The sequence below is a fragment of the Abramis brama genome, assembly GCF_963993115.1.
Source record: "Abramis brama genome assembly, contig: SCAFFOLD_130, whole genome shotgun sequence".
NCBI lineage: Eukaryota > Metazoa > Chordata > Actinopteri > Cypriniformes > Leuciscidae > Abramis > Abramis brama.
Window position 1 is genome coordinate 16,058 of NW_028156058.1, and position 22,187 is coordinate 38,244.

Sequence of the window (22,187 nt, forward strand, 5' to 3'; positions counted from 1 at the left end):
GAATAAAAAAACATGAATTTGTTACAAAGGAACAAATGTAAGTAATATCTACTGAAGGCAAGTTTGAAGAACCCAAGTGAAGTATTTATTCAGAACAAGATCAAACATTAAAAAAAGGCATGCCGTGGCCTGGATCTCAAAAAAAAAAAAAAGTGAACATAGACTTACAAACAGTGAATACAGGAACAATACTTGACAAAGACACACGGCTAACATGAGGGCTTAGATACACAAGACTAATTACTAGACAAGGGTCACCTGTAGACATAATCAAGACAATCAATCAAGGACAACATGACACATTCACATGAGGAACACATGGCAGGATCACATGACTATAACAGGACTGTAACAGACATGAAACAAAACCAAAACATGACAGGAACTCAGATAAAATACAAAACTTGTCTACAAAAAAAACATTTACTGGAAACCAAACTGGTCTGAACAGCCAATCCCTGTTTCCATTGCACTTTTAAACTCCCTATAGGTATTCTTGACTGGAATTCTTAAAATAAGTAAACATGTGTTTGCAGTGGGGTACATTGCCAGTCGTTCATCACCCTCATGGAGGAAGGACAGCTCTGGCTGGGGTTGAAACCCCATTGCTGGAACCCTCTCCAATCCTGTGGCAAATATTAAAATATCGGGTAGAGAAATTGGAGCTGCATCTCCACCTGTCAAGTGATGAGAAATATGTATGATTATAAACTCTTTCGTTTAAGTACTTGGTAGAGCTGCACGATTCTGAAATCACGTTTTTTTTTTCTTTTAAATAGATCACAATTCTCACACAATTCTGAAAAGACAATAAAAAAATAAAAATAAAAATAAAAGTAATTTACTCAAGGTTCTGACAAACTGTTTATTGCTGCAGTCAATTTAATAAAGTTTAAAAATTAAAAAAGAAAAAGTTTGAATGAATGATTCAATGACTCTCTCATTAAGACTTCACTTGTTTAATCACTGGATGAATCATACTTTTTGAACAATCTCTTGCATTAATGATACAATGACAAATACATTAAAGGTGCTATCAGTGATGTCACGCGTTTTTTAGGCTAAAACATTTTTTTCACATACCGCAAACATCTCGTCACTATCCGCTAGCTGCCTGTCCTCTGAACACACTGTAAAGAAACGTGGTCTCTGTAGACAGCCCAGGCTCCACAAACACAGCTCAAACAAACTGAGCAACAAACAGTTCGACCTGTATCACGAAACATAACAGACTGTTCCAGCCAATAACCGACAAGAATGATGAGGGGTGGGGTTTGGGGGGTTATTGCACGGATGAGGAGGAGGGAGGGTCTAGCTAGCTTATGTTTGATAATAATTCAAACATCAACAAGAGGTTATGCCAACCGAGATCACTGATAGCACCTTTAAACAGTTGCTTGTCCGCTGATGTAACAACGTAATTGATACAATCTTTATTTGAAGCACTTTTATTTGAAGTTACTTTCAAAAAGTGATTTACTCTATTATTTTTATCACTGTTATCCAAACTAAAAACTTGTATCGCAGTTCTTCGATTATCTATGATAATTTGAATTATTTTAACAAAAATAATTATACGGTGTGGTTGAAAAATACAATTTGTGAATTTCTGAGTTTGAAAACGGTCTTACCCTCCACCTCCAGAAGCCAGTCCCGCCAGAATGCAATGGTCCTGGTCTCTTGTCTCCTTTTATGGGAGCCTCTTGGTGAGCTGAATTGTGGCTTGAACAGCTCCACAATGTCAGCAGCAGTAATTTGGGCATCAGTTTTCAGAAATTGTTCTTGAAAAACTGTTGGGTGAGCCACAAGCTCATCTAGGAGCCCAAGGGCATTTAGACCTTCTTTGAACCTAAAGTAAAGATGGTAGTAGGAAAAATATTTTGTGTAAATACTAAATATATCACAGAGTAAACATTTTTAAACCTATTTGACCACTCAATGACATCTGGGTTCCAGAAAGTACAATGTGCAATTCTTTGAGAATAATTTAATATTAACACAATTGAAGAAATTTTCATGTATTTTCATAGAATTGCATGTACTATAAAAACAGTTAGTCCATTTCACAAGCACTACACTTATTAAAATCACACTACTGCTGTAAGAAATTAAGAAATCTTATCATGGTAAAAACAAGCTCCACACCCTGAATCTGAATGCTTTACAAGCTTCATTACGTCTCCTAGTTGGAATAAAGACTTATTGATGCATCTGCCACACAAAAGAATTCCTCTTCATCATTTTTCTTCATTCCTTAAACCATAACTTACTGCTGGAGTGCGGCATGAATACGGCCCTCTGTGTAAAACTCCAGGATTGCTGTCATCAGTTCGTCTCTCTGGGCCATGGAGTTTAGGTAGCATAAAGCTCCCATAACAGACAGCTCATCTGTGGCTCCAGTGATTGCCTCTCTGGCCTCCTCTAATGTACCAGCACTTGCTATCTAGTATGAGAAGGAAGGAAGGAAAGGAATGTAAAGCACAACTGGAAGGCAGATATCTACATTTTCTGGAGAAAATGTGAGTGGTGCTTGCTGTGGCAAAACTCAGCAATCGTTTGTTAGGGTGCTTTACATGATTGCATACGAGCCAACAACCATGTCTGTACGATATTGTGGGGCTGAAATATGTTGCAATATGGTTTCTAGGTGGCTCTAAACGGTTGCTGGGGGGTGCTAGACAGTTTGTAGTTGACACAAATGGTTATTATGGAGTTTTTATAGACTTCTTAATATGTTATTAACATGTTAACAATAGAGGAGAATTTGATGCTTCACTAATGGGAAATTTCTGAAGTTATAACAAACTCTCAAATCCATTTGTCCTTTATAGACAATTGATATATATCTATTAAAACTACATATTTAACTAGTAATTACTACTATTAAAATAAATGCATGGAAACACTTTAACCTCTTTACATGTGTGATGTGAGAGTTACAGGTCCAGTTCATAAAAAGAGTCATATCTACAAACCAGTACATTGCCGCTTGACTGTTCTAACATTCTAATGATATTACAGTATAAAGTATTTACAAACTTGCCTTGCGCAATTTGTCCTTCAACTCTGGGTCTGCCACCTCTTCTATGGAAGGGGCAAGCGGTGGAAGGCCACAGACTTGCCTGAAGAGCCGATCGGAGAAGAAGTGTGGAGAAACCCCTCCCTGAATTAGGCAAACTGCTACCATTTGGCCCACAAGCCTATATATCCCGTTGTGCAGAGCTATAGAGGAAAATTGTTTAAAATTTAAGGTCTTGATGCATTACCATTTATTAGTGTTTAGTGTAGGATACCCAGTGACTAATGTTATAATATAATAATATTAATATATTAATATAATAGTATTAAAGTGACATTTAAGATGATTGTGTGGAAAGCAAACATACCAACACTGTCTAGAGCCAAAGCTCGTGATTCGGAAGGCCCTTCAAAAATATGGTGCTCCTGGAGCTGGACCATGAGGAGACGACAGAACTCCCTTGTTGGCCCACCTTCATCAACAGCCCCTTCACCCACTCCACTCTCATCCACAAACACCACATCCAGCCTGGACTGAGGATCAAATGTGGACCGACTGAAAGCTCTCACCGCACAATCAAATTCCTCCCCACGGAGGACATTAACTTGATTGGCAGTGATAGCCCTCTGCCTCACCCTCGACCGCAGGCAAAGCATAATGTGAGTAATGTCCAAATGTCTGTATTGTAGATAAAAAATACATTGACATAAAGAAGGAATTAAATTACATATCTTTAAAATGCTCATATTCTGATACACAAGCTTAAACATGTTGTATAACACTTGGATGCTACTTTTCACCAGAATAAAGACTGGTAGATCTACAAAACAAGAGAATTTCACTTCATTGTTTTTTTCTTTTCTTGCAAGTTAGTTACTTGGCAGAATAAATATTGACCTACAAATGCAAGCATGTTGTGTTTTTAATTGCTTAAGAGCAGTATTGTCTGTGAAAGCATTAGAATTAGTAAGCATTCACTACTCACTCTTCAGGTATGCCAGGTGACAAGAGAGACATGTCGGAGCTCGGGGGTGAAATGGCGGGCCGTGGAGGTGAAATGACGTATAGTGGGGGAGAAATGGCGGGCCGTGGAGGTGAAATGACGTATAGTGGGGGAGAAATGGCGGGCCGTGGAGGTGAAATGACGTATAGTGGGGGAGAAATGGCGGGGCGTGGAGGTGAAATGGTGGGGCGTGGGGGTGAAATGACGTATAGTGGAGGAGAAATGGCGGGGCGTGGAGGTGAAATGGCGGGGCGTGGGGGTGAAATGATGTACCGTGGAGGTGAAATGGCGGGGCGTGGAGGTGAAATGGCGGGGCGTGGGGGTGAAATGATGTACCGTGGAGGTGAAATGGCGGGGCGTGGAGGTGAAATGGCGGGGCGTGGGGGTGAAATGATGTACCGTGGAGGTGAAATGGCGGGGCGTGGAGGTGAAATGGCGGGTCGTGGGGGTGAAATGATGTACCGTGGAGGTGAAATGGCGGGGCGTGGAGGTGAAATGGCGGGGCGTGGGGGTGAAATGATGTACCGTGGAGGTGAAATGGCGGGGCGTGGAGGTGAAATGGCGGGGCGTGGGGGTGAAATGATGTACCGTGGAGGTGAAATGGCGGGGCGTGGAGGTGAAATGGCGGGTCGTGGGGGTGAAATGATGTACCGTGGAGGTGAAATGGCGGGGCGTGGAGGTGAAATGGCGGACTGTGGGGTTGAAATGGTGGGGCGTGGGGTTGAAATGGCGGACTGTGGGGTTGAAATGGCGGACCGTGGAGGTGAAATGGCGGGGCGTGGGGGTGAAATGATGTACCGTGGAGGTGAAATGGCGGGGCGTGGAGGTGAAATGGCGGGGCGTGGGGGTGAAATGATGTACCGTGGAGGTGAAATGGCGGGGCGTGGAGGTGAAATGGCGGGTCGTGGGGGTGAAATGATGTACCGTGGAGGTGAAATGGCGGGGCGTGGAGGTGAAATGGCGGACTGTGGGGTTGAAATGGTGGGGCGTGGGGTTGAAATGGCGGACTGTGGGGTTGAAATGGCGGACCGTGGAGGTGAAATGGTGGGGCGTGGGGTTGAAATGGTGGGGCGTGGGGTTGAAATGGTGGGGCGTGGGGTTGAAATGGCGGACTGTGGGGTTGAAATGGCGGACCGTGGGGTTGAAATGGCGGACCGTGGGGTTGAAATGGCGGACTGTGGGGTTGAAATGGCGGACTGTGGGGTTGAAATGGCGGACTGTGGGGTTGAAATGGCGGACCGTGGGGTTGAAATGGTGGGGCGTGGGGTTGAAATGGTGGGGCGTGGGGTTGAAATGGCGGACTGTGGGGTTGAAATGGCGGACCGTGGGGTTGAAATGGCGGACCGTGGGGTTGAAATGGCGGACTGTGGGGTTGAAATGGCGGACTGTGGGGTTGAAATGGCGGACTGTGGGGTTGAAATGGCGGACCGTGGGGTTGAAATGGTGGGGCGTGGGGTTGAAATGGTGGGGCGTGGGGTTGAAATGGCGGACTGTGGGGTTGAAATGGCGGACCGTGGGGTTGAAATGGCGGACCGTGGGGTTGAAATGGCGGACTGTGGGGTTGAAATGGCGGACCGTGGGGTTGAAATGGCGGACTGTGGGGTTGAAATGGCGGACTGTGGGGTTGAAATGGTGGGGCGTGGGGTTGAAATGGCGGACCGTGGGGGTGAAATGGCGGGTGAAAATCCAGTCGATGAGATGTCTGTATTTGTAAGCAATTCCTGAAATGATAACACATTCATCACATGTATTATACACTTATACATATATATACTTATACAATATTATATATATATAGTTGAGGGGAGTGAAACCTGCCAATGAATGAAAAATATCTGTAGTTATTCAATAAAGAAAATAATAATGATAATGCACAGATAATTACTATTTGTAGTAATCACATAATAACACACATGTATCACATGTTCTTACCTGTACCTCATCCGAAGATAACCACAACACATAAAGAGTGGAAGGCCCATCTATGCCATGATCTTCTAGGGTACCTACTAGATTGCTATATAACGGAGTTGGTGAGAGTGGCAACTGCACTGAGAACACTTCACTTGCCATGTCATCAACACCAGCAAATGCAACCAGGTCCTGTCAGAAGCAAAATAAATTATCAGTAATTGAAACAACTTTCTTCAACAAATTAAAAAAGTAAAAAGTAGATAATAAAATAGCAATTAACCTGAAATGACTGAGAGACATTGAATCTCCTCTTCAGGATTCTCCCATCTGGGTATTTAAATTGTATCATAAGACCATCGGCCGGCTCAGGAATTGCTGATATATGCCTCCGGCGATCATCTATTGCCTTTTTAAAAAGTTAACATTTTTAGTTACATACACAGAAAAAAATATTGTGGCCAAATTTTTGACGACATCATATTTGAATATACCTTTCTGCGTCGCCTTTCACACTCTTCCATCTGTCTCCTTCTTATCTCCTGTTACATTTGAAAATGTACAAACACAAAATAACATATTTTGAAGAACAGTTTCTTGTCGACATTGACTTCCATAGTATTTATTTTCCACTGTGGAAGTCAATAGCTACAACCAAGTGTCTGGTCACCAACATTCTCAAAATATCTTATTTTGTGTTCAACAGATTTTTTTTTTTTTTTTGAAAAATCATACAGGCACCAAACAACTAGTATTATTTGTATTATTATAGGCCTACTTACCCTTGCTCTGTCAATTTCCAGGGAGTTATTGTACTCTATATCTTGTTGTTGCCTTAGGGCCCTCCATGCCCTTAAATCCTGCACAGATCCATATAAACACATGCTTATTTAAGAAAAAATAATGTAAATGTTGATTTTGAGGTAGTAGTGCAGCATATAACACAATAAGAAATACTACTCAATTCTGTTTGTGAATAGAATGAATCCATGAATAATGAATGGAACTGATCTAGCGAACAACAGCTTGGTGTAACTCTGGTCTATTAACCTACTAACTGTAGTGAAACACTTTTTCATTTACATTTTTCCCCAATCACATTTTCAATCATAAAAAATTAGGTCACTCAAAAGCTTAAACACTCAAATTTCATCCTGTGAAAATCGCCAGAAGCTGTTCTTAGAAAAGAGTTTACAGTACACAAATATTACTTGCTGAACAAAAGTTTCCTTTTAATATCTTAAACAAATTGTTACATTGTCATCTTGCACTATAGCTTCATCCTCAGCTGGCTCCAAAACCTGAAAAAGATCAAAAAGCTGTTCTTAGAAAAAAAACATATCCCTTGCTGTAAACTGTCACACATGTTAATCATGGATTGCTTTCAATATCTTAAATTTTAACAATTGATAAATTTACATTGTCATCTTGCACTAAATCTTCATCTCCAGCTCGCTCCAGAACCTAAAAAAAAATTTATATATATTCTATCAAAACAAATTACTTGCTGAAGAAGTGTCATTTAATCACATAAATGATCTACTACAGTTTTTCTTCACTGCTTTTGAGCATTTCTCAGATCAGATAGGAAATTCTCAAAACTGATTGGTCAGATGCCACATCACGTTGACACTTGTGCAAAATGCACATAAAAGGAGCTGAGCTGAAAAAACATTTAGATAGAATCATACCCTTGGTCTAATGTACACAGCAGAACGTGAGTTCCTGAGTTCTTGGCAGGACTTTATGGTAGCGGGGCAAACTGTGGGGAGGATTAATGGGATAATCTGCCTGTGCCGATTTAATCGGCAGAGTGTGAATTCACACTGCTGCACTTCAGGAAATTCCTCCCTTATTTTTGCCACAAATTCCCTCTCAGACATGGAATGTGGGACAACCAATAGTTTTTGTGTTGTTCCAGCTGTAAAGAGGGGTAAAAAAAGGTTTAGGCAGAGCATGAGAAAGAACAATTTGATTGGTTACAAGATCCACTTTTAACAGCTGTTTTCAGAAATAGCTTACTGCACATTTAAAGGCCCCATATTGTACACCTTTCTAAAGTTTTATTTTAGGTTTTGATGTCCTTAAGAATATATATTTGCTGTATAAGCACCAAAAAGCATCTCAATATTTATTTTACAGCTCCTTTCTCAGGAGCTCTGCCAAGAACAAGTCGATTTTGGTCTGTCTACCTAATATTCATGAGCCTCTCTTCTGATTGGCCCGTTGTTTTCTGAGTGAGCCACCATTGGTAGGGGTGGAGACTGAAGGCGGAGACTGAGTAGTTCTGACATCACATTTATACAGAAGTCACAATGGCTCCTGAAATGGCACAGCTATTTTATGCAGGCTGTGTGCATTTGTCTGTGGATCGACTGTTTCGAAACTTATAGTTTACAGACCCTAGAGCTCTGTTATCATGAAGAAAGCCAAGGGATTTCAGTTTTGACAATATGGGACCTTTAAAATAATCTTGTCATGTACAAGTTATGTGAAATTTTACTTAATTTAATAGTTACATATTTTAGCATAAAATATGCACTTACGCCTTGGCATATATATTGTGTCATTCCCATTTTGAATCAAACCCATTCTTATTCTTGCCAGGCGCACTCTCGGTGGTCGTTGTGTCGCAGATGTTCCCTGTCCCCTTTGGAACATCCTCAGTCTTATTCAACACAAAATACAGAACACATTACTTAAAAAATTAACAGGTATAACTTATCAAGAGCCCAACTAAAGCAGTCACTAATCACCATCATGGTAACTAAAACAATAAATCAACAACATCTAAACCTCTGTTAATTCTCAAACAGAACTGTAGCAGAACAGAAGTTAAGTCAGTCTGGTTAGTAATAAGTGAAGCTGGTAATGCTGTTTGTGAGTGTTGTTTAATCCTCCTTTGCTGAGATCTTGAGGGATTTGATGTTTTTTATGTTAATTTGATTTCATCAAGGCTGTGTCTGAAGTAAGATGTAGTTATTGTGTTTCTGCTCGTCGCTTCTCTCTTCTTTCTGTTCTTGTTATTTCTCTAAATTGACATTCCCAGAATTCCCTGCGTGAGACTTCACATTTAATGTTATTTCATTTAAATAATTATGTTTCTTCTTAGTTTTTGTTTTCAGTTATGTACATTTGGGGTTTATATTACATATAATTTGTTTAATTAATGTCTATGGCATTATTTGGAGTCATGCGTGTCACTATGATGTTGTTTTGCATTTGTAGACTGTACACCATCTTTACATTATCATGTACAATCAACTTATGGAAAACGAATGGTGGTGATCTTTGAATCATCACAATCTATTAAAGTTACTGCATTGTTATAGGCAGAGAAAGTTTGGGGTTTTTTTCTTGGAGTGTGCGGGTTTTAAGTATAGCAGAGGTTTTAAGGTGGAAATCACCGTTCCAATCTGGCAACACTGATATTTCGGCAAATAAGGAGCGGGTTAAAAGGGAGCTGGAGTCACTCAGCCTCGTCTCTAATACCGTTTTGAACCAGAGAGCTGCCTAGCTATTTCTCAGACCCAAAACCGCCAATAAATAAACCAAGCTGCACTGTTAAGTGTTAACCCTTGCGCTAGCCTAAATAAAAGGCCACATTCTGACAATATAGACTAGGCCTATTTATTAGCCTATTTAAATTATTGTTCATCCATAGGTAATTTTGATCAACGGCGAAGGTTTTACTGCAAATGCTGTGGTAAAACCATGGTTAATTTTCATAAGGGTACAAATTACTAGTCACATTGGATAAAAGAATCTGATAAATGCAATGCAAATGTATCTGGGTCATTATACGAAAACGTGCCATTTCCCACTTTTAATGTTTGATTTTCAAAGTACTGTTTTGAAAATCTTTAAGCCCCTTTTTGGATGAAGTAGATCCTGCTTTTCTGATGTATCAAATACTTATGTCATGCAATAAAATGCAAATTAAATACTTAAAAAATCATAGAATGTTATTTTCTGGATTTTTGTTTTAGATTCCGTCACTCACAGTTGAAGAGTACCTATGATAAAAATGACAGACTTCTACATGCTTTGTAAGTGGGAAAACCTGCAAAATCGGCAGTGTATCAAATACTTTTTCTCCCCACTGTATATTATGTAAATACTATTAGTAAGAAAAGTACGTCTGTGAAAATTCTCAGTCACCCAGGTCATAGTTATCCAAGAAGGGTTGGCTCAGGGGTGACAACCCCACAGAGGTTAAATACCTGGCACTCCCCATCAGTCATTTAGAACTGAAGAAACCCCTTGGATGAGAGGCAAAGCAAAGTCCAGTTGCCCTTGATTTAACCCTTCTTGGGTTTACAACATGGGTAAGACACACAAAAGCATACTTTCGTCAACCCTGTTACCCTGGAATGATAACAGGGTTGACGGTAACAGGGTTGACGAAAAATGTTATTGGCGGCCATTACTAGCCATGAGGTATAGGTAATGACACCACATTATGTGCCTTATTGAGAGGCTTAAATGTTGTAATATATGTACATTTTTAAATATGTACAAATAACTTTTTAACTTATGCTTTTCTGGTAACAGGGCTGACACAATGAGCGTGTCCCTGTCTTTCAGACATTACATAAACTCAAAGAAAATTCATTAAAAGAAGATAACACTTACTTGTTTTCTACCATCAACATCATGAAAGGCAGATGATGTCACTTCCTGGAACTGATGCAACTTTTGGAACAGTCTATTATCTTTAAAGAGGTGTTTTCATAAAAAGTAACAGGGTTGACGAGAACCTAGGGACCCGACTAAATTGTGTTTTTTTTTCTAAATTTGACACATGTTAAGAATAAAATCCATTCATGACTAATGAACTGACACTTAATGCTTTATACAAGTATATGTTTTTTTATGATATTTTGACTTTTTTGGCCTCAATAGCAAGTAGAAGTAGAAAAATCATACTGAGGGACAGGCCATTTTCAACATTTCTGCAAGATGCTTTGCACAAAAATGTGATTAAAATCCTTTAAAAACAAAAGAAACAGAAATTAATTTATTCTTATATTATGAGACATATTATGGAAACTAAATTATAAAATATTTTATTTGTTTTATGGTTTATTAAGATTTACAGAGCTTTTTTTCTGAGGGACACAAAATGGCACGTTTTCGTATAATGACCCATCTATTTCATCTGTTAACTGAAAATTAATTTAATAAAAATAGATTTGCAACTGCCATTGAGATTGGTGTACATTGCTTTTTTTTTTTTTTTATCCATTATAGTGAATTTTGGTTAGCATGAGTAACTGATTATAAATCGTGGACCGACCGTGGTCCGCCAGAAAACACTTATTATAAACCAGCGGCACGATAGCGGACCACCGTCGGGAAAGCGTCGGTGATCCGCCGGTGGGCCGCCACTGGCCCGCTGGACTCATGTTAGCTGGGTAGGCTTTTTAGAACGTATGCATAATAATAATAACAACAACAATAATAATACCGTAATAAGAAAAAGAAGAATAAGAACCCATTCTACCATGCGAACCTACAAGTTAAGCAAGCATTACTAGGCTTACCTGTCGATTAGTCCTTCTCCTGCAGAATTTTCTCCGTCTTCTGCCAGTCTGTTTTGAATCAAAGAACTGAACCTATCTGCCAGAGAATTCAACCTTCTGTGTCGCTCCATCAGCTCTCAAAGTCTCAATATCTTGATTGTCGAAAACGAAGACCTCAAATCACAAAATGGAGTTTGAATAATGCGCGGGCAGATTCCTAACCAATGGACGGCGGCGGCGTTTCTTAGTGCGAAATTTTGAATTCGAATTCTACCCATAATTCTTCTCAACGGGGCTACACTATATAGCCTATTATTATTAATAATATTAATACTAATTGTTATTAATAATAATATTAATACTAATTGTTATTAATAATAATATTAATACTAATTGTTATTAATAATAATAATAATAATAATACAGGGCTTTTCTTGGGTCAAATTATAGTCTTCGGTGGTGGTCTTTTTTTAAGATGTGATTTTACCACTGGATTTCATAGCTTTTCATAGCTTTTCTATTTTGTAGACCTGATAATTATGTTGGTATACAATCATTAATATTAAAAAAGTAGATGGAAAAGAAGCAATGAAAAAGTTTATTTTGTAATTTAACTTTTTTTATTGTTCAACAGTCAAAACTTGGAGTCCTCACCATTATTCAGTAATCATCTTTGCAATTACACATTCAGCCAGTAGGCTAGCCACCATCAGTCAAACAAAACAAAAGCACATAAGAAATAGCCTATAGTTAAGGGACCCGCACTTCACAATTAAATTTTCAGAGCCTAATGCAAATGCAAAAATTAAAAATTAAAACCAGACAAACTTTTTCTTGTTTTTCCAGTATCAATGGATAGTTGCCTTTTCTCCCCCTTTTTAAATTAATTGTGCTAAATTGTGACTTCAGAAACAAACATTTGAATAAATGAAATATAACAGATTTTCTATTTTTTCGTATTAAATTTGCGCCGTGGACTAACTTTATCATTTCATTGATGCAACGGCTTTATTTACACTGCATGCACGTTGAGAAGTTTGAAAGACGGAACACAGGACGACATTTTTTACCCAAAGTAGCAGTTTTTATTGTTAATAACTGCACTGTTAAGTGTTAACCCTTGCGGTAGCCTAAATAAAGGCCATATTCTGACAATATCATTTTCCATTAAAACAGTGTTGCCAGTATTTTACTGTAAAAAAAAAAAAAATGGTAAGGTCTAACAGTCTGTGCTAACAAAATCTAATGACATTGAATAAGCTTGGTTGAGATAATCTAACATAGCCAACAACAACTAGGCTATGCGGAAAATAATTCGTAAAGCATAACAAAACAAACATAACATAGAACAAAGACGCTGCTTCTCTGTCTGGAACGCATCTCTCTCTCGTTTCTTCTCCTCATTGCCGTCAACCTATGAGAAAGAGAGCTGCGCGCTCATAGAGGCAGAGCGACACAGAAGGGAAACAGAAAGAAACATAACATAAGACATGGACTATAACCACCGACCGTAATAGCCTATATCATAACCTATTACAAGAATATCGTTGTATGGGTCTAAAGACAAAACCTCAATAGCTAATAGCCTATATGACATAACAAAAATGACATTTACAGTCTACAATGGTTCATAATTCCGGTAGTTAGTGTAGTTAGATGTTCCAAACATATTTTCATACATAGCCTATTATCCTTTCCACTCAATTATGCCAAAATGGGGACATGCAGAAAATGCTTCTTTTTTTTCTTTTCTTTTTTTGTGCTATGTAGTTTTTATTATCCTAATGTTTTTAATTATATATTTAAAATTTGTAGTTAGCTTAATGGACATTAGGCTTAATAATAAAATGTATTTTAGAGTTATTTTTCATGCAATTTTATTGCTGTTTTATTTTATTTTATTCCTGGGGACAGAAGAAAAGACATTCCCTTTCGGTGGAATGACTCATAGGCTATAGGCCATCTGCGCATCTATACTTTACAGCTATTATATGGAGATAAATTTGCTGCCAACACTGATTAAGAATACACTATTAATAAACAATTAAAATGCTATGTAATTTTTTCAGACACATTTATTATCATTAGCCCACTTTTGCCGGTGCTTTGCGGCAATATGCATGCGCTTTGCACTCAGGATTGAATATAAACATGCGATTAGTCCGTGCTTAAATGAATAACCCTATAAATATTTAGTCTATGGCAACTCTAATCAATAGCCCATTAAATAGCTGACATGATTTAATTAGTAGCCTAATTAGTTCCCAGCTCTTACATTAAACTGAGTTAGCATAATTAGTTAATTAACTAATAAAATCACAAAATACATTTTCATAAGATGCTAACATATAGCATTGCTTATTCCACCACTTGCTTATTCCACCACACAAATGACTGTTTATAAGGTGACAATCCGTTATACGATTGTAGGCTGTATCTTGAAGATTTTTGTATTTTATTGTAGCCTATCTTCGATCTGTTATAAACACGAAGATTGACATTTCGTTAATAAAATAAATAATAACACAATGTTGTAAAAAAATAAACAACTCTAAGTTCTGGCTATTGTCACAACGCGCTGAGTGGAAGACAGACTAGAACAGGATGATGAAGAAAGTTTCTTTAATACTCAAAATAATTTCCAGAACAGAGAGATAGGCTACTCACACACATAGCCAGGGCCGTTTCTAGGCATAGGCAAACTAGGCAGTTGCTATAGGGCGCAAACAGCCGGGGGCGCCAGTAAGAGCCCTAGTCACACCAAGAGATTTTTTTCTCGCCCAAGCAAGTGGAAGAATTTTTTTTTTTTACATTTCCAATAACAGACAGTATATTTGCACAAAATTCCTGTGTTTATGACAAAAAGACACCTGCCACTAAATATCTACAGTGGGTAGGTCGTTGGGCGCGAGGTGATTGAAAGTAGCTTTTTTTTACACATTATAATGTATAATGTGCAAAGTGTGTGTTGATATATATACGATATATATCAATCAGATTCACAAGGCTTAATGTGTTATCAGAAGGGGCTCTCTAACAAATAATGCATAGTAGTTAAATTATAAAAAGATGCTTTAGAAATATGCTACAGTAGGAGTATAGGCTACATGAAAATACAATTTGAAGGAAATGTGTAATATTATCCTAACACAACTTCTATTGTGATTGTGAAAATGGTCATGACTTTCAGAGGCCAATTTAAAATATGCTGTAATTATATGTAGGCCTAGTTGTAACCTATATTCTGAAAAGTCATTGTTGAACATGTATTTTCACCTTAAAAACTGCTATTTACAAGCTTAATTTAGGTTCTCTGTGTTTGAGCAAGAGCAGCACCAAACCAGTAGGTGGTGCTAATGTCCCAAATTTAGGTACGCGTTAACACGTCGTTTACGCGTTAACACGCAATTTACGCGTTAACACGTAAATACGCGTTAACGCGTAATGACGTGTTAACGCGTAAATTGCGTGTTAACGCGTAAATACGCGTTAACGCGACAGTTTCACACGTTTTGGCCCTTTTGGCCTTCCATATTGAAACAGATTGTTTGGCAATAGCCAAGTGGTAGGCCTACCAGAGCCATTCGGTTAAGTCGTGACGTCACCACTCTCCGATAATACTGTTTCCGGGTCCAAAGTCCGCGTCCTCTCTATCTACCTACCTACCGCTTTCGCTAGTGTTTTTACAATGCCGCAGTGCTGTGTCCCGTGTTGTTTGAACAGATCTGATTTAAAAAAAGAAAGTGACATTCAGCTGTTTACCGATTTCCCTGTGACGACAAAGAGAAGAGGAAATGGCTGCAGTTGATAAGGTAAGTTATAAATCTTAAACGAATGAAGAAATTTTGGCGCCAGTGGGTGCTAACGTTAGCATCCACTGGCGCCGAAGCAAAACCAGTGCTTTGAGAAAAAGGCTTATGTAGTCTATGGGTTTTATGTGTTGTTTGTTGTTATAAACCCAAATCTTGCATTATGTTAGGATTGTCAGGCATTGTTCTGTGCTGCCTAATTAAGATGAAACTAGCTAGCTAAGATTAGCTTTGGCAATAACGCTAGTCAAAGATAAGCTGAAAGCACGAAGATGTCTGTACGTAGCAAGAAAAAAACATTAGACCAGTTTAAGTATGATAATCTGCTAACGTTTCTCATTTCTATAATACATCTAGGACATTATTAATATAACTCCGATTGTATTCGTCTGAAAGAAGAATGTCATGCACACTTTTAGGATGGCTTCAGAGTGAGTAAATCATGGGGTAATAACATACATCCATTCGTTTCTGAAAATTTACTTTAAGAAATCAGATTTAAAAGTAAAAAAACAGGTAAATGGGTGTAACGTTAATGAGAAATGTTAGCATATTATCATACTTTAACTGGTTTAATGTTTTTTTCTTGCTATAATTGAGTATTGTTGGAGGGAGTCTGAGATATAAGATCAGAATCATGATTAATGGCCAGGTATGTTTACATATTTGACTCTGATCTAACATTGCTCTCAGTGTACATACACAGAACAAGCATAAACTAACAGGACAACAAGCTAAATAAAAACTGCACAAACTAGTGTTCAGTACACACATGCACACACTTCAAACAAAACATTTGTAGACAGCAATTATTGCCAATGACTGCTTTAATGTTATTGTAGTGTGTTCGCATGAAAAATAATTTAAGTAATTAAAATTTATTTTGTTTATAATTTTTACAGGCGTGAAAACTTCACCCCAAACTGCAACTCTAGGGTGTGCAGTTGGCATTTCCCCAATGGAAAAGCTGCTGGGCCATCGCGATTTGCTTGGAATGAGGGGAAGACTTTCCAATTCCCTGAGCACCTCAGCCATCTCCCTAAACGGAAGAAACAAATGGTCCCAAGCAGTGGTGAGGATGAGGGAACGGATGCTGACATGGTAACTGCAGAGACCCCATGTACTTCAAAAAGTCTTGTGGCACTTGAGGTGGAGAATGACATGCTGAGGAGAGAGAATGACCAATTGAAAAGACAATTGGAGAAACAGAAGCAAACTTTTTCCTTTAGTCAAATTTCTTCCAGCCCTGACAGAGTTCAATATTTTACTGGATTGCCTGATGCTGCCACTGTCCTGTTTTTGGAAGCACTTCTTTCTAAATTTGAGTTGCAATATCATTCCGATTGGACTGTCCAAATTATGCCCCTAGTTGATCAATTGCTCCTGACCTTAATGAAGCTTAGACTAAATTGCGGCCACGTAGACCTTGCAACCAGGTTTAATTGTAGCACAGCTACAGTAACCAACATCTTCACCACCATCATTAGTGCCCTGTATGATGTTTTGTATGTTGGTTTGCTTGAGAACAACATCCCCTCAACAGCCAAGAATCTAACATCACTGCCATACTGCTTCCAGCCCTTCCCCAACTGTAGGATCGTGCTCGACTGCACAGAGGTTGCCGTCTCCAACACAGAGAGACTTGATGCACAGTGCCATTTGTACAGCCAGTACAAAGGACGAACCACTCTTAAAGCTTTAATCGGTGTTGCACCTAATGGAGTCATTACTTTTGCCAGTGACTTGTACGGTGGGAGTGCCTCAGACAAGGCAATAACAGCTGACTGTGGACTTCTCCAACATTTAAATCCTGGTGATATGGTGATGGCAGACAAGGGCTTCACAATTCGGGACATTTTGCCAGAAGGAGTTTCTCTGAACATCCCGTCTTTTCTCGTCAATGGACAGTTTACGCAGGAGGAGGTGAACAATAACAGACTCATCTCAAAAGCTAGGATACATGTAGAGCGTTCAATTCAGCGACTGAAATTGTTTCATATTTTGGACCACATTCCGTACCAGTTCAAACAAAATATTAACAAAATTCTTAAAGTGTGTGTGTGTCTTACAAATTTACAAACACCCATTCTCCGTGAAATTGGATGAGTTAAAGGTATTGAGCTAAGCTTAAAGGGATAGTGCACCCAAAAATAAAAATTAGCCCATGATTTAATCACCCTGAAGCCATCATCATTACATTGTGCGTCAAGTTCAAGGGTTACTCTTTTAGCATAAGCTTATAAAGCTTGGAAGAGCCAGGACATTTTTTAATATAACTGATTGTATTCGTCTGAAAGAAGAATGTCATATACACCTAGGATGACTTGAGGGTGAGTAAATCATGGGCTAATTTTTATTTATGGGTGAACTATCCCTTTAACTATTGTACATATTCGTTTCTGCATATCTGCTTGCAGAAATCAGATAAAAAATTTCAAAATACAAGGTTAATGGGTATAATACATATGTCTGTATATAAATAACTGTATATATAGTTTTATTTGGTTACTCTATATTTGAAAGTGTCAATGTTACAGTATAATTATATATTGAAGTACTGAGTAATATTAGGGTAGGATTGGTTGAGGGTTAGTTGCATGTATTTATGCTTAATGTACTGTTATTGCTATTAGGGGTGTAACGGTACGTGTATTCGTACCGGACCGTTTCGGTACAGGGCTTTCGGTTCGGTGCACGTGTGTACCGAATGACTGAATGCAATATTTTGTGTGCGGAACATAGGTACATTTTCGTGTTTCCACACGAACATATTAAGTGGCGGAAGCCTTCGCGTTCAGCGCAAATCCCGCCCTGCAGCGGATTCTAAAGTTTTACCAGAGCCCGTCTGGTTTTAGTTTTACCCGTCGTCACTGTAACCTAAACCAATGAAATCGACAGCAAAAGCTTTTCCGCTCCGCCTCCGTGTGCGCCGCCGCACTCTCCGTTCCGTGTGTGTGTGTGTGTGTGTGTCTGCGCGCTGCGCTCTGCGCTCTCTGCTCAATGTTCGACTCCGTGTTTGCGCTGCGCGTTCTGCTCTGTCGTTAACGGCCCAAACACTCCAATCATGTACCGATCACGCACTGGAAAAGCAAAGTCCCTTCAAATAAGGTGAAATTTCTCAGTAGTAGACTTCTGTTTGCTGAGCTGGTATAGTCACGCTAGCAACAATGGTAAAATGACCTGCTCTGATCACATGCTCTGGTAATAATAGCTTTGTAGGAATATATTTTATTTTGATAATTAGTAAAAAAATGGGGAAAAAAATCTTAAATTGATTGTTGATTGATTATTGAAAAAGAATAATACATTGATATATATGTTTAATATTATTTTAATATAGGGCTATTTTCTGTTCCTTTTTTTCCCCGGTGTTTCATTTAATTAGGTGATTCTAAGTTTAATTATTGATGATTACAAGCTTGGAGGAATTGCAATTAATTACAGCAAATTGTGCAATTAAAGTTAATTTTTTTCCCAGTCTTAATTTTTAAATATGAGCAGGCCTACAAGCTGGGATTGGTAATGCTGCACTGTAATCATAGTTATTCATTTATATTTTTCATTAAATTTATTATGTGATATTGGTTTGAGACTGAGAGTATTTTATTAAGTGGAGAACTTTGCAGCAGTATTTTATTTCTTATTCTTTTTTTTATTTTATATATATTTTATTAAAAAGTGTTTAAAAAAAGTGTAAACAAATTGTTAAAAAAAGTTTATAGTAATAAACAACCTGCAGTTTAATGTTTGCATTTCTTTCCCTTACTGTACCGAAAATAAACCGAACCGTGACTTTAAAACCGAGGTACGTACCGAACCGTGATTTTTGTGTACCGTTACACCCCTAATTGCTATGGTAAGTACATGTAACATGTAAAAAGGACACTGTAAAATAAAATGTTACATTTAAAAGTTCTGTGTGTAGCATGAAGGTCCTACAAATGTGTATAATAAATAAATGCCTTGCTTGTGTGAAATGTCAAATTCTCATTTATTTTCAAATTGAACAGTACCTACAACTGTGAGAGAATGTATGGTAGGAAAACATCTTTATAAAATATTTCCAGAATGTTAATGTTAACAGCCCATGTTGGGTCTTTGAGCACTGGCAGAAGGACAAGGTCAAGAGGAGTCCACACAAGCAGGTGACCGCTGTTAGCTCCAGTCAGGTGCAGGTTTCCCTGGATCTGATGCCAGTAGTTGTGAGTTTGTTTCAGTGTCAGGGAACCAACTGCTTCATCAAACTCCAGGAAAAAGTCCCTATTCTCTGCAGCCTGCAGGATAGTCTTGGTTCTGGCTGACCACGGACACTTGACTTCAATCACGCAGTTTCCAGACACTGTCCCATCCGGAGATCCACCAAGCAGGCCTGAATCAGATAGGAACAGTCCCCTCTCTTGTATAACACCACCAGTGCGCTCAGTGTATTCCTGCTTCGCCCTTGGCTCATGGAGGATTCCCCAATCACATGCCTTGGGGGGAGGGGACAAATACCACTTAGTCTTAATAAGTGTGTTCATAGACACAGATGCCTTCATTGTAAATATTCACTATACTACAACTTACTTTAGATCCTTCTTTGAGGTTGTACTGGCCAAGCAGGGTTTTGAATAAGGAAGGCGGGTAAGACTTCCGCTTGACTGCTGCCAAGACCAAACCAAAATTACTTGCGGTTATCCTTTTCTTGCGATATGCAAACCTGTTAAAAGAAACCAGCCACAAGAGAGACCATTGTTGCATAACAATTGACATTAGTTTCATGTAAAAAAAACATCTTACATATGACATTTTGCAGTGCATTTTCTAAATTCTGAGCAAATTTACAGCCTTTAGCAGACACTTTTATCCATATCAACTTTCAGTAAGTACATTTTTCGAAAGCAACTAACATTCTTGCAGGGGTGTCAAACTCAGTTCCTGGTGTGCCACAGCCCTTCAGAGTTCAGCTTCAACACTAATAAAACACACCTGATCCAGCTAATCAAGGTGTTCAGGATTGTCTTAGACTTAGAGTAATGACAGCAGAATGTCATCAGGGCTAACTTATTTATGCTTGTGTTGTCTTTTTCCATGTGTTAAAGTTTCAGAGTCTTTTGCTCTCTGAACCACCAGAATTTTGTTTTTATTAATAAGCTTTCTTACCATGATGCGTTCTTAGCCTGGCCAACTGTTGCTTCCTCAATCTGCTGCTTCTCCTGATCATTGACAGCACATATAGAGCCTTGTCCTCAGCTTGGACAAAACCTGGGCTGGTCACCAGCCCATCAAATGTCTTGATTGGGAGAGTCTAGATTTAACGTTAGGCACAAGTTGTGAAGTCAGTGAGGTGTCCACATACTTAGCCACATTGTGTTTACAAAATACATTTGAAATGAAAGCAATGGTTTACATACATACATACATACATGTGTGTAGTTTACCAATATTTTTAATGAGCCTAAATTATGTAATGTTAGTTTTTAACTATAATAAACAGTTTGAAACACTTTTCAAATTTCAAGAAATGATTAAACATAACATTGTACAAAATTGGATGACAAAATTCTAGCTGAATTGTCATTGATATAATGTAGTGTTATTGTAATGTTTCTACTAATTTTAAGGGAACATGAAAGTACAAAAGTTAAAAAAAAAAAAAATACCTGAGGCGTCTCTGGACTCAAAATCCACCCCATCCCTGTAAAACGCCCAAGTTGCAATAAGGACGCCTGAGCCCATTCTTTGTCCTCCTGGGTGACAGGTCTTTTGATGCCAGCTGAAATAATGGTATAAAACTGGTTATAAAAATGAATAGTAGTATTTAAGATCATTTCAAGTGATGATTCTCAATTCAACAGCCTTTTATTATGATCATTCATTTATAGCACAAAATCTAAGCTTAAAAAAAAAAAAAAAAAAAATCACAGTGTACATCTCAGCCTCACAGTCTTGCAACTATATTTCAGTGTGGTGATAAAGCTCACAGTCATGATTTTTAGCTGAATTACAACACACCGTGAGTGTATGTTAGAAGAGTTTCATGAATATGATTAATCTTATTAGCAATAGCTTTAAACCACATTACGTATTTAAGAAAATAATTAAAACCAGGCAACATCAACAAACTTATTACAAACCTCGTGTTGTGGTTGGTGTCATCTCAGACACTCTCTTGGATGCAATGTCGTCCCCCTTCGGAGTGTTGGCCTTCTTCCACATACATTCCACGTCGGTGCGGGACACATTTTTCTCAACCCAAATCAACAAAGCTGCCATATGATGGCACTTGTCTCTGCCGATTGGGCACTCGCATGTGCTGTACTTGACTGCTTGGCCCTCAACGTGAACCTATATTGAAAACAATTTAACCCTAACACTTCTAAAAAAAAAAAACCTACGTTTATTAATTCTGTAGCCATCCCGGGGCTGTCAGATCATACTAACGTTACTAAATTGACTAGCCTAAGTTCACTAACTTAAATTAACCCTCTAAAACCTGGCAGTCACATATTTGCCATTTCATCTTCGTTTACATCCACAGTTATAGCAGTCCTGAACATGTTCTTTTGAAATACCTCATCCAGAACATGGAATATCAAATGTTGTCAACTAGCTAGCTAGCTTACAGCTAACTCACCTCAACCTCGTAAATCTTCTTTTTCATCGATGCCTGGACTCTACCCTTAATTATGCCACCTGACTGATGAGCTACACTAACCACTCTGTTAGAGTTAAAAGAATTTAAACCCTTTTTGACCGCCAAGGGTGCCTCACTAAAGAAGGACGTGATCGTAAATAAATTTACTGGCTCCGCCATTGTTATTTCTGGACGAGCGGTCGGAGCGCTTGGACCCGGAAAAGGCTAAACGTCACGCGTGACGTCAGACTTAACAATCGGGCTCTGGTAGGCCTACCACTTGGCTATTGCCAAACAATCTGTT

The 22,187-nt window shown here is 38.6% G+C and overlaps 2 protein-coding genes across 2 annotated transcripts; both read right to left on the reverse strand.

The window, feature by feature from the left end:
- Nucleotides 1-423: 423 nt before the first annotated feature.
- LOC311077098 (uncharacterized protein) lies at nucleotides 424-11,738 on the reverse strand (the record flags this gene model as incomplete). The annotated part of the gene is made up of 15 exons (XM_084138893.1): nucleotides 11,480-11,738; nucleotides 8,480-8,601; nucleotides 7,625-7,854; nucleotides 7,353-7,397; nucleotides 7,190-7,234; nucleotides 6,716-6,793; nucleotides 6,428-6,475; nucleotides 6,217-6,342; nucleotides 5,955-6,125; nucleotides 4,005-5,743; nucleotides 3,387-3,697; nucleotides 3,044-3,222; nucleotides 2,271-2,443; nucleotides 1,632-1,849; nucleotides 424-677 (listed from the first exon to the last, which is right to left on the reverse strand). Exons 1-15 carry the CDS (start codon nucleotides 11,587-11,589, stop codon nucleotides 424-426), a joined length of 3,849 nt encoding a protein of 1,282 aa, XP_083995019.1. The 5' UTR covers nucleotides 11,590-11,738.
- A 7,496-nt stretch (nucleotides 11,739-19,234) lies between these two features.
- LOC311077099 (uncharacterized protein) lies at nucleotides 19,235-21,910 on the reverse strand (the record flags this gene model as incomplete). Its single annotated transcript, XM_084138894.1, has 5 exons — nucleotides 19,235-19,739; nucleotides 19,834-19,966; nucleotides 20,410-20,494; nucleotides 21,384-21,594; nucleotides 21,884-21,910. The coding sequence occupies 5 exons, from the start codon at nucleotides 21,908-21,910 to the stop codon at nucleotides 19,281-19,283; spliced, it is 915 nt and encodes a 304-aa protein (XP_083995020.1). The 3' UTR covers nucleotides 19,235-19,280.
- Nucleotides 21,911-22,187: the final 277 nt, after the last annotated feature.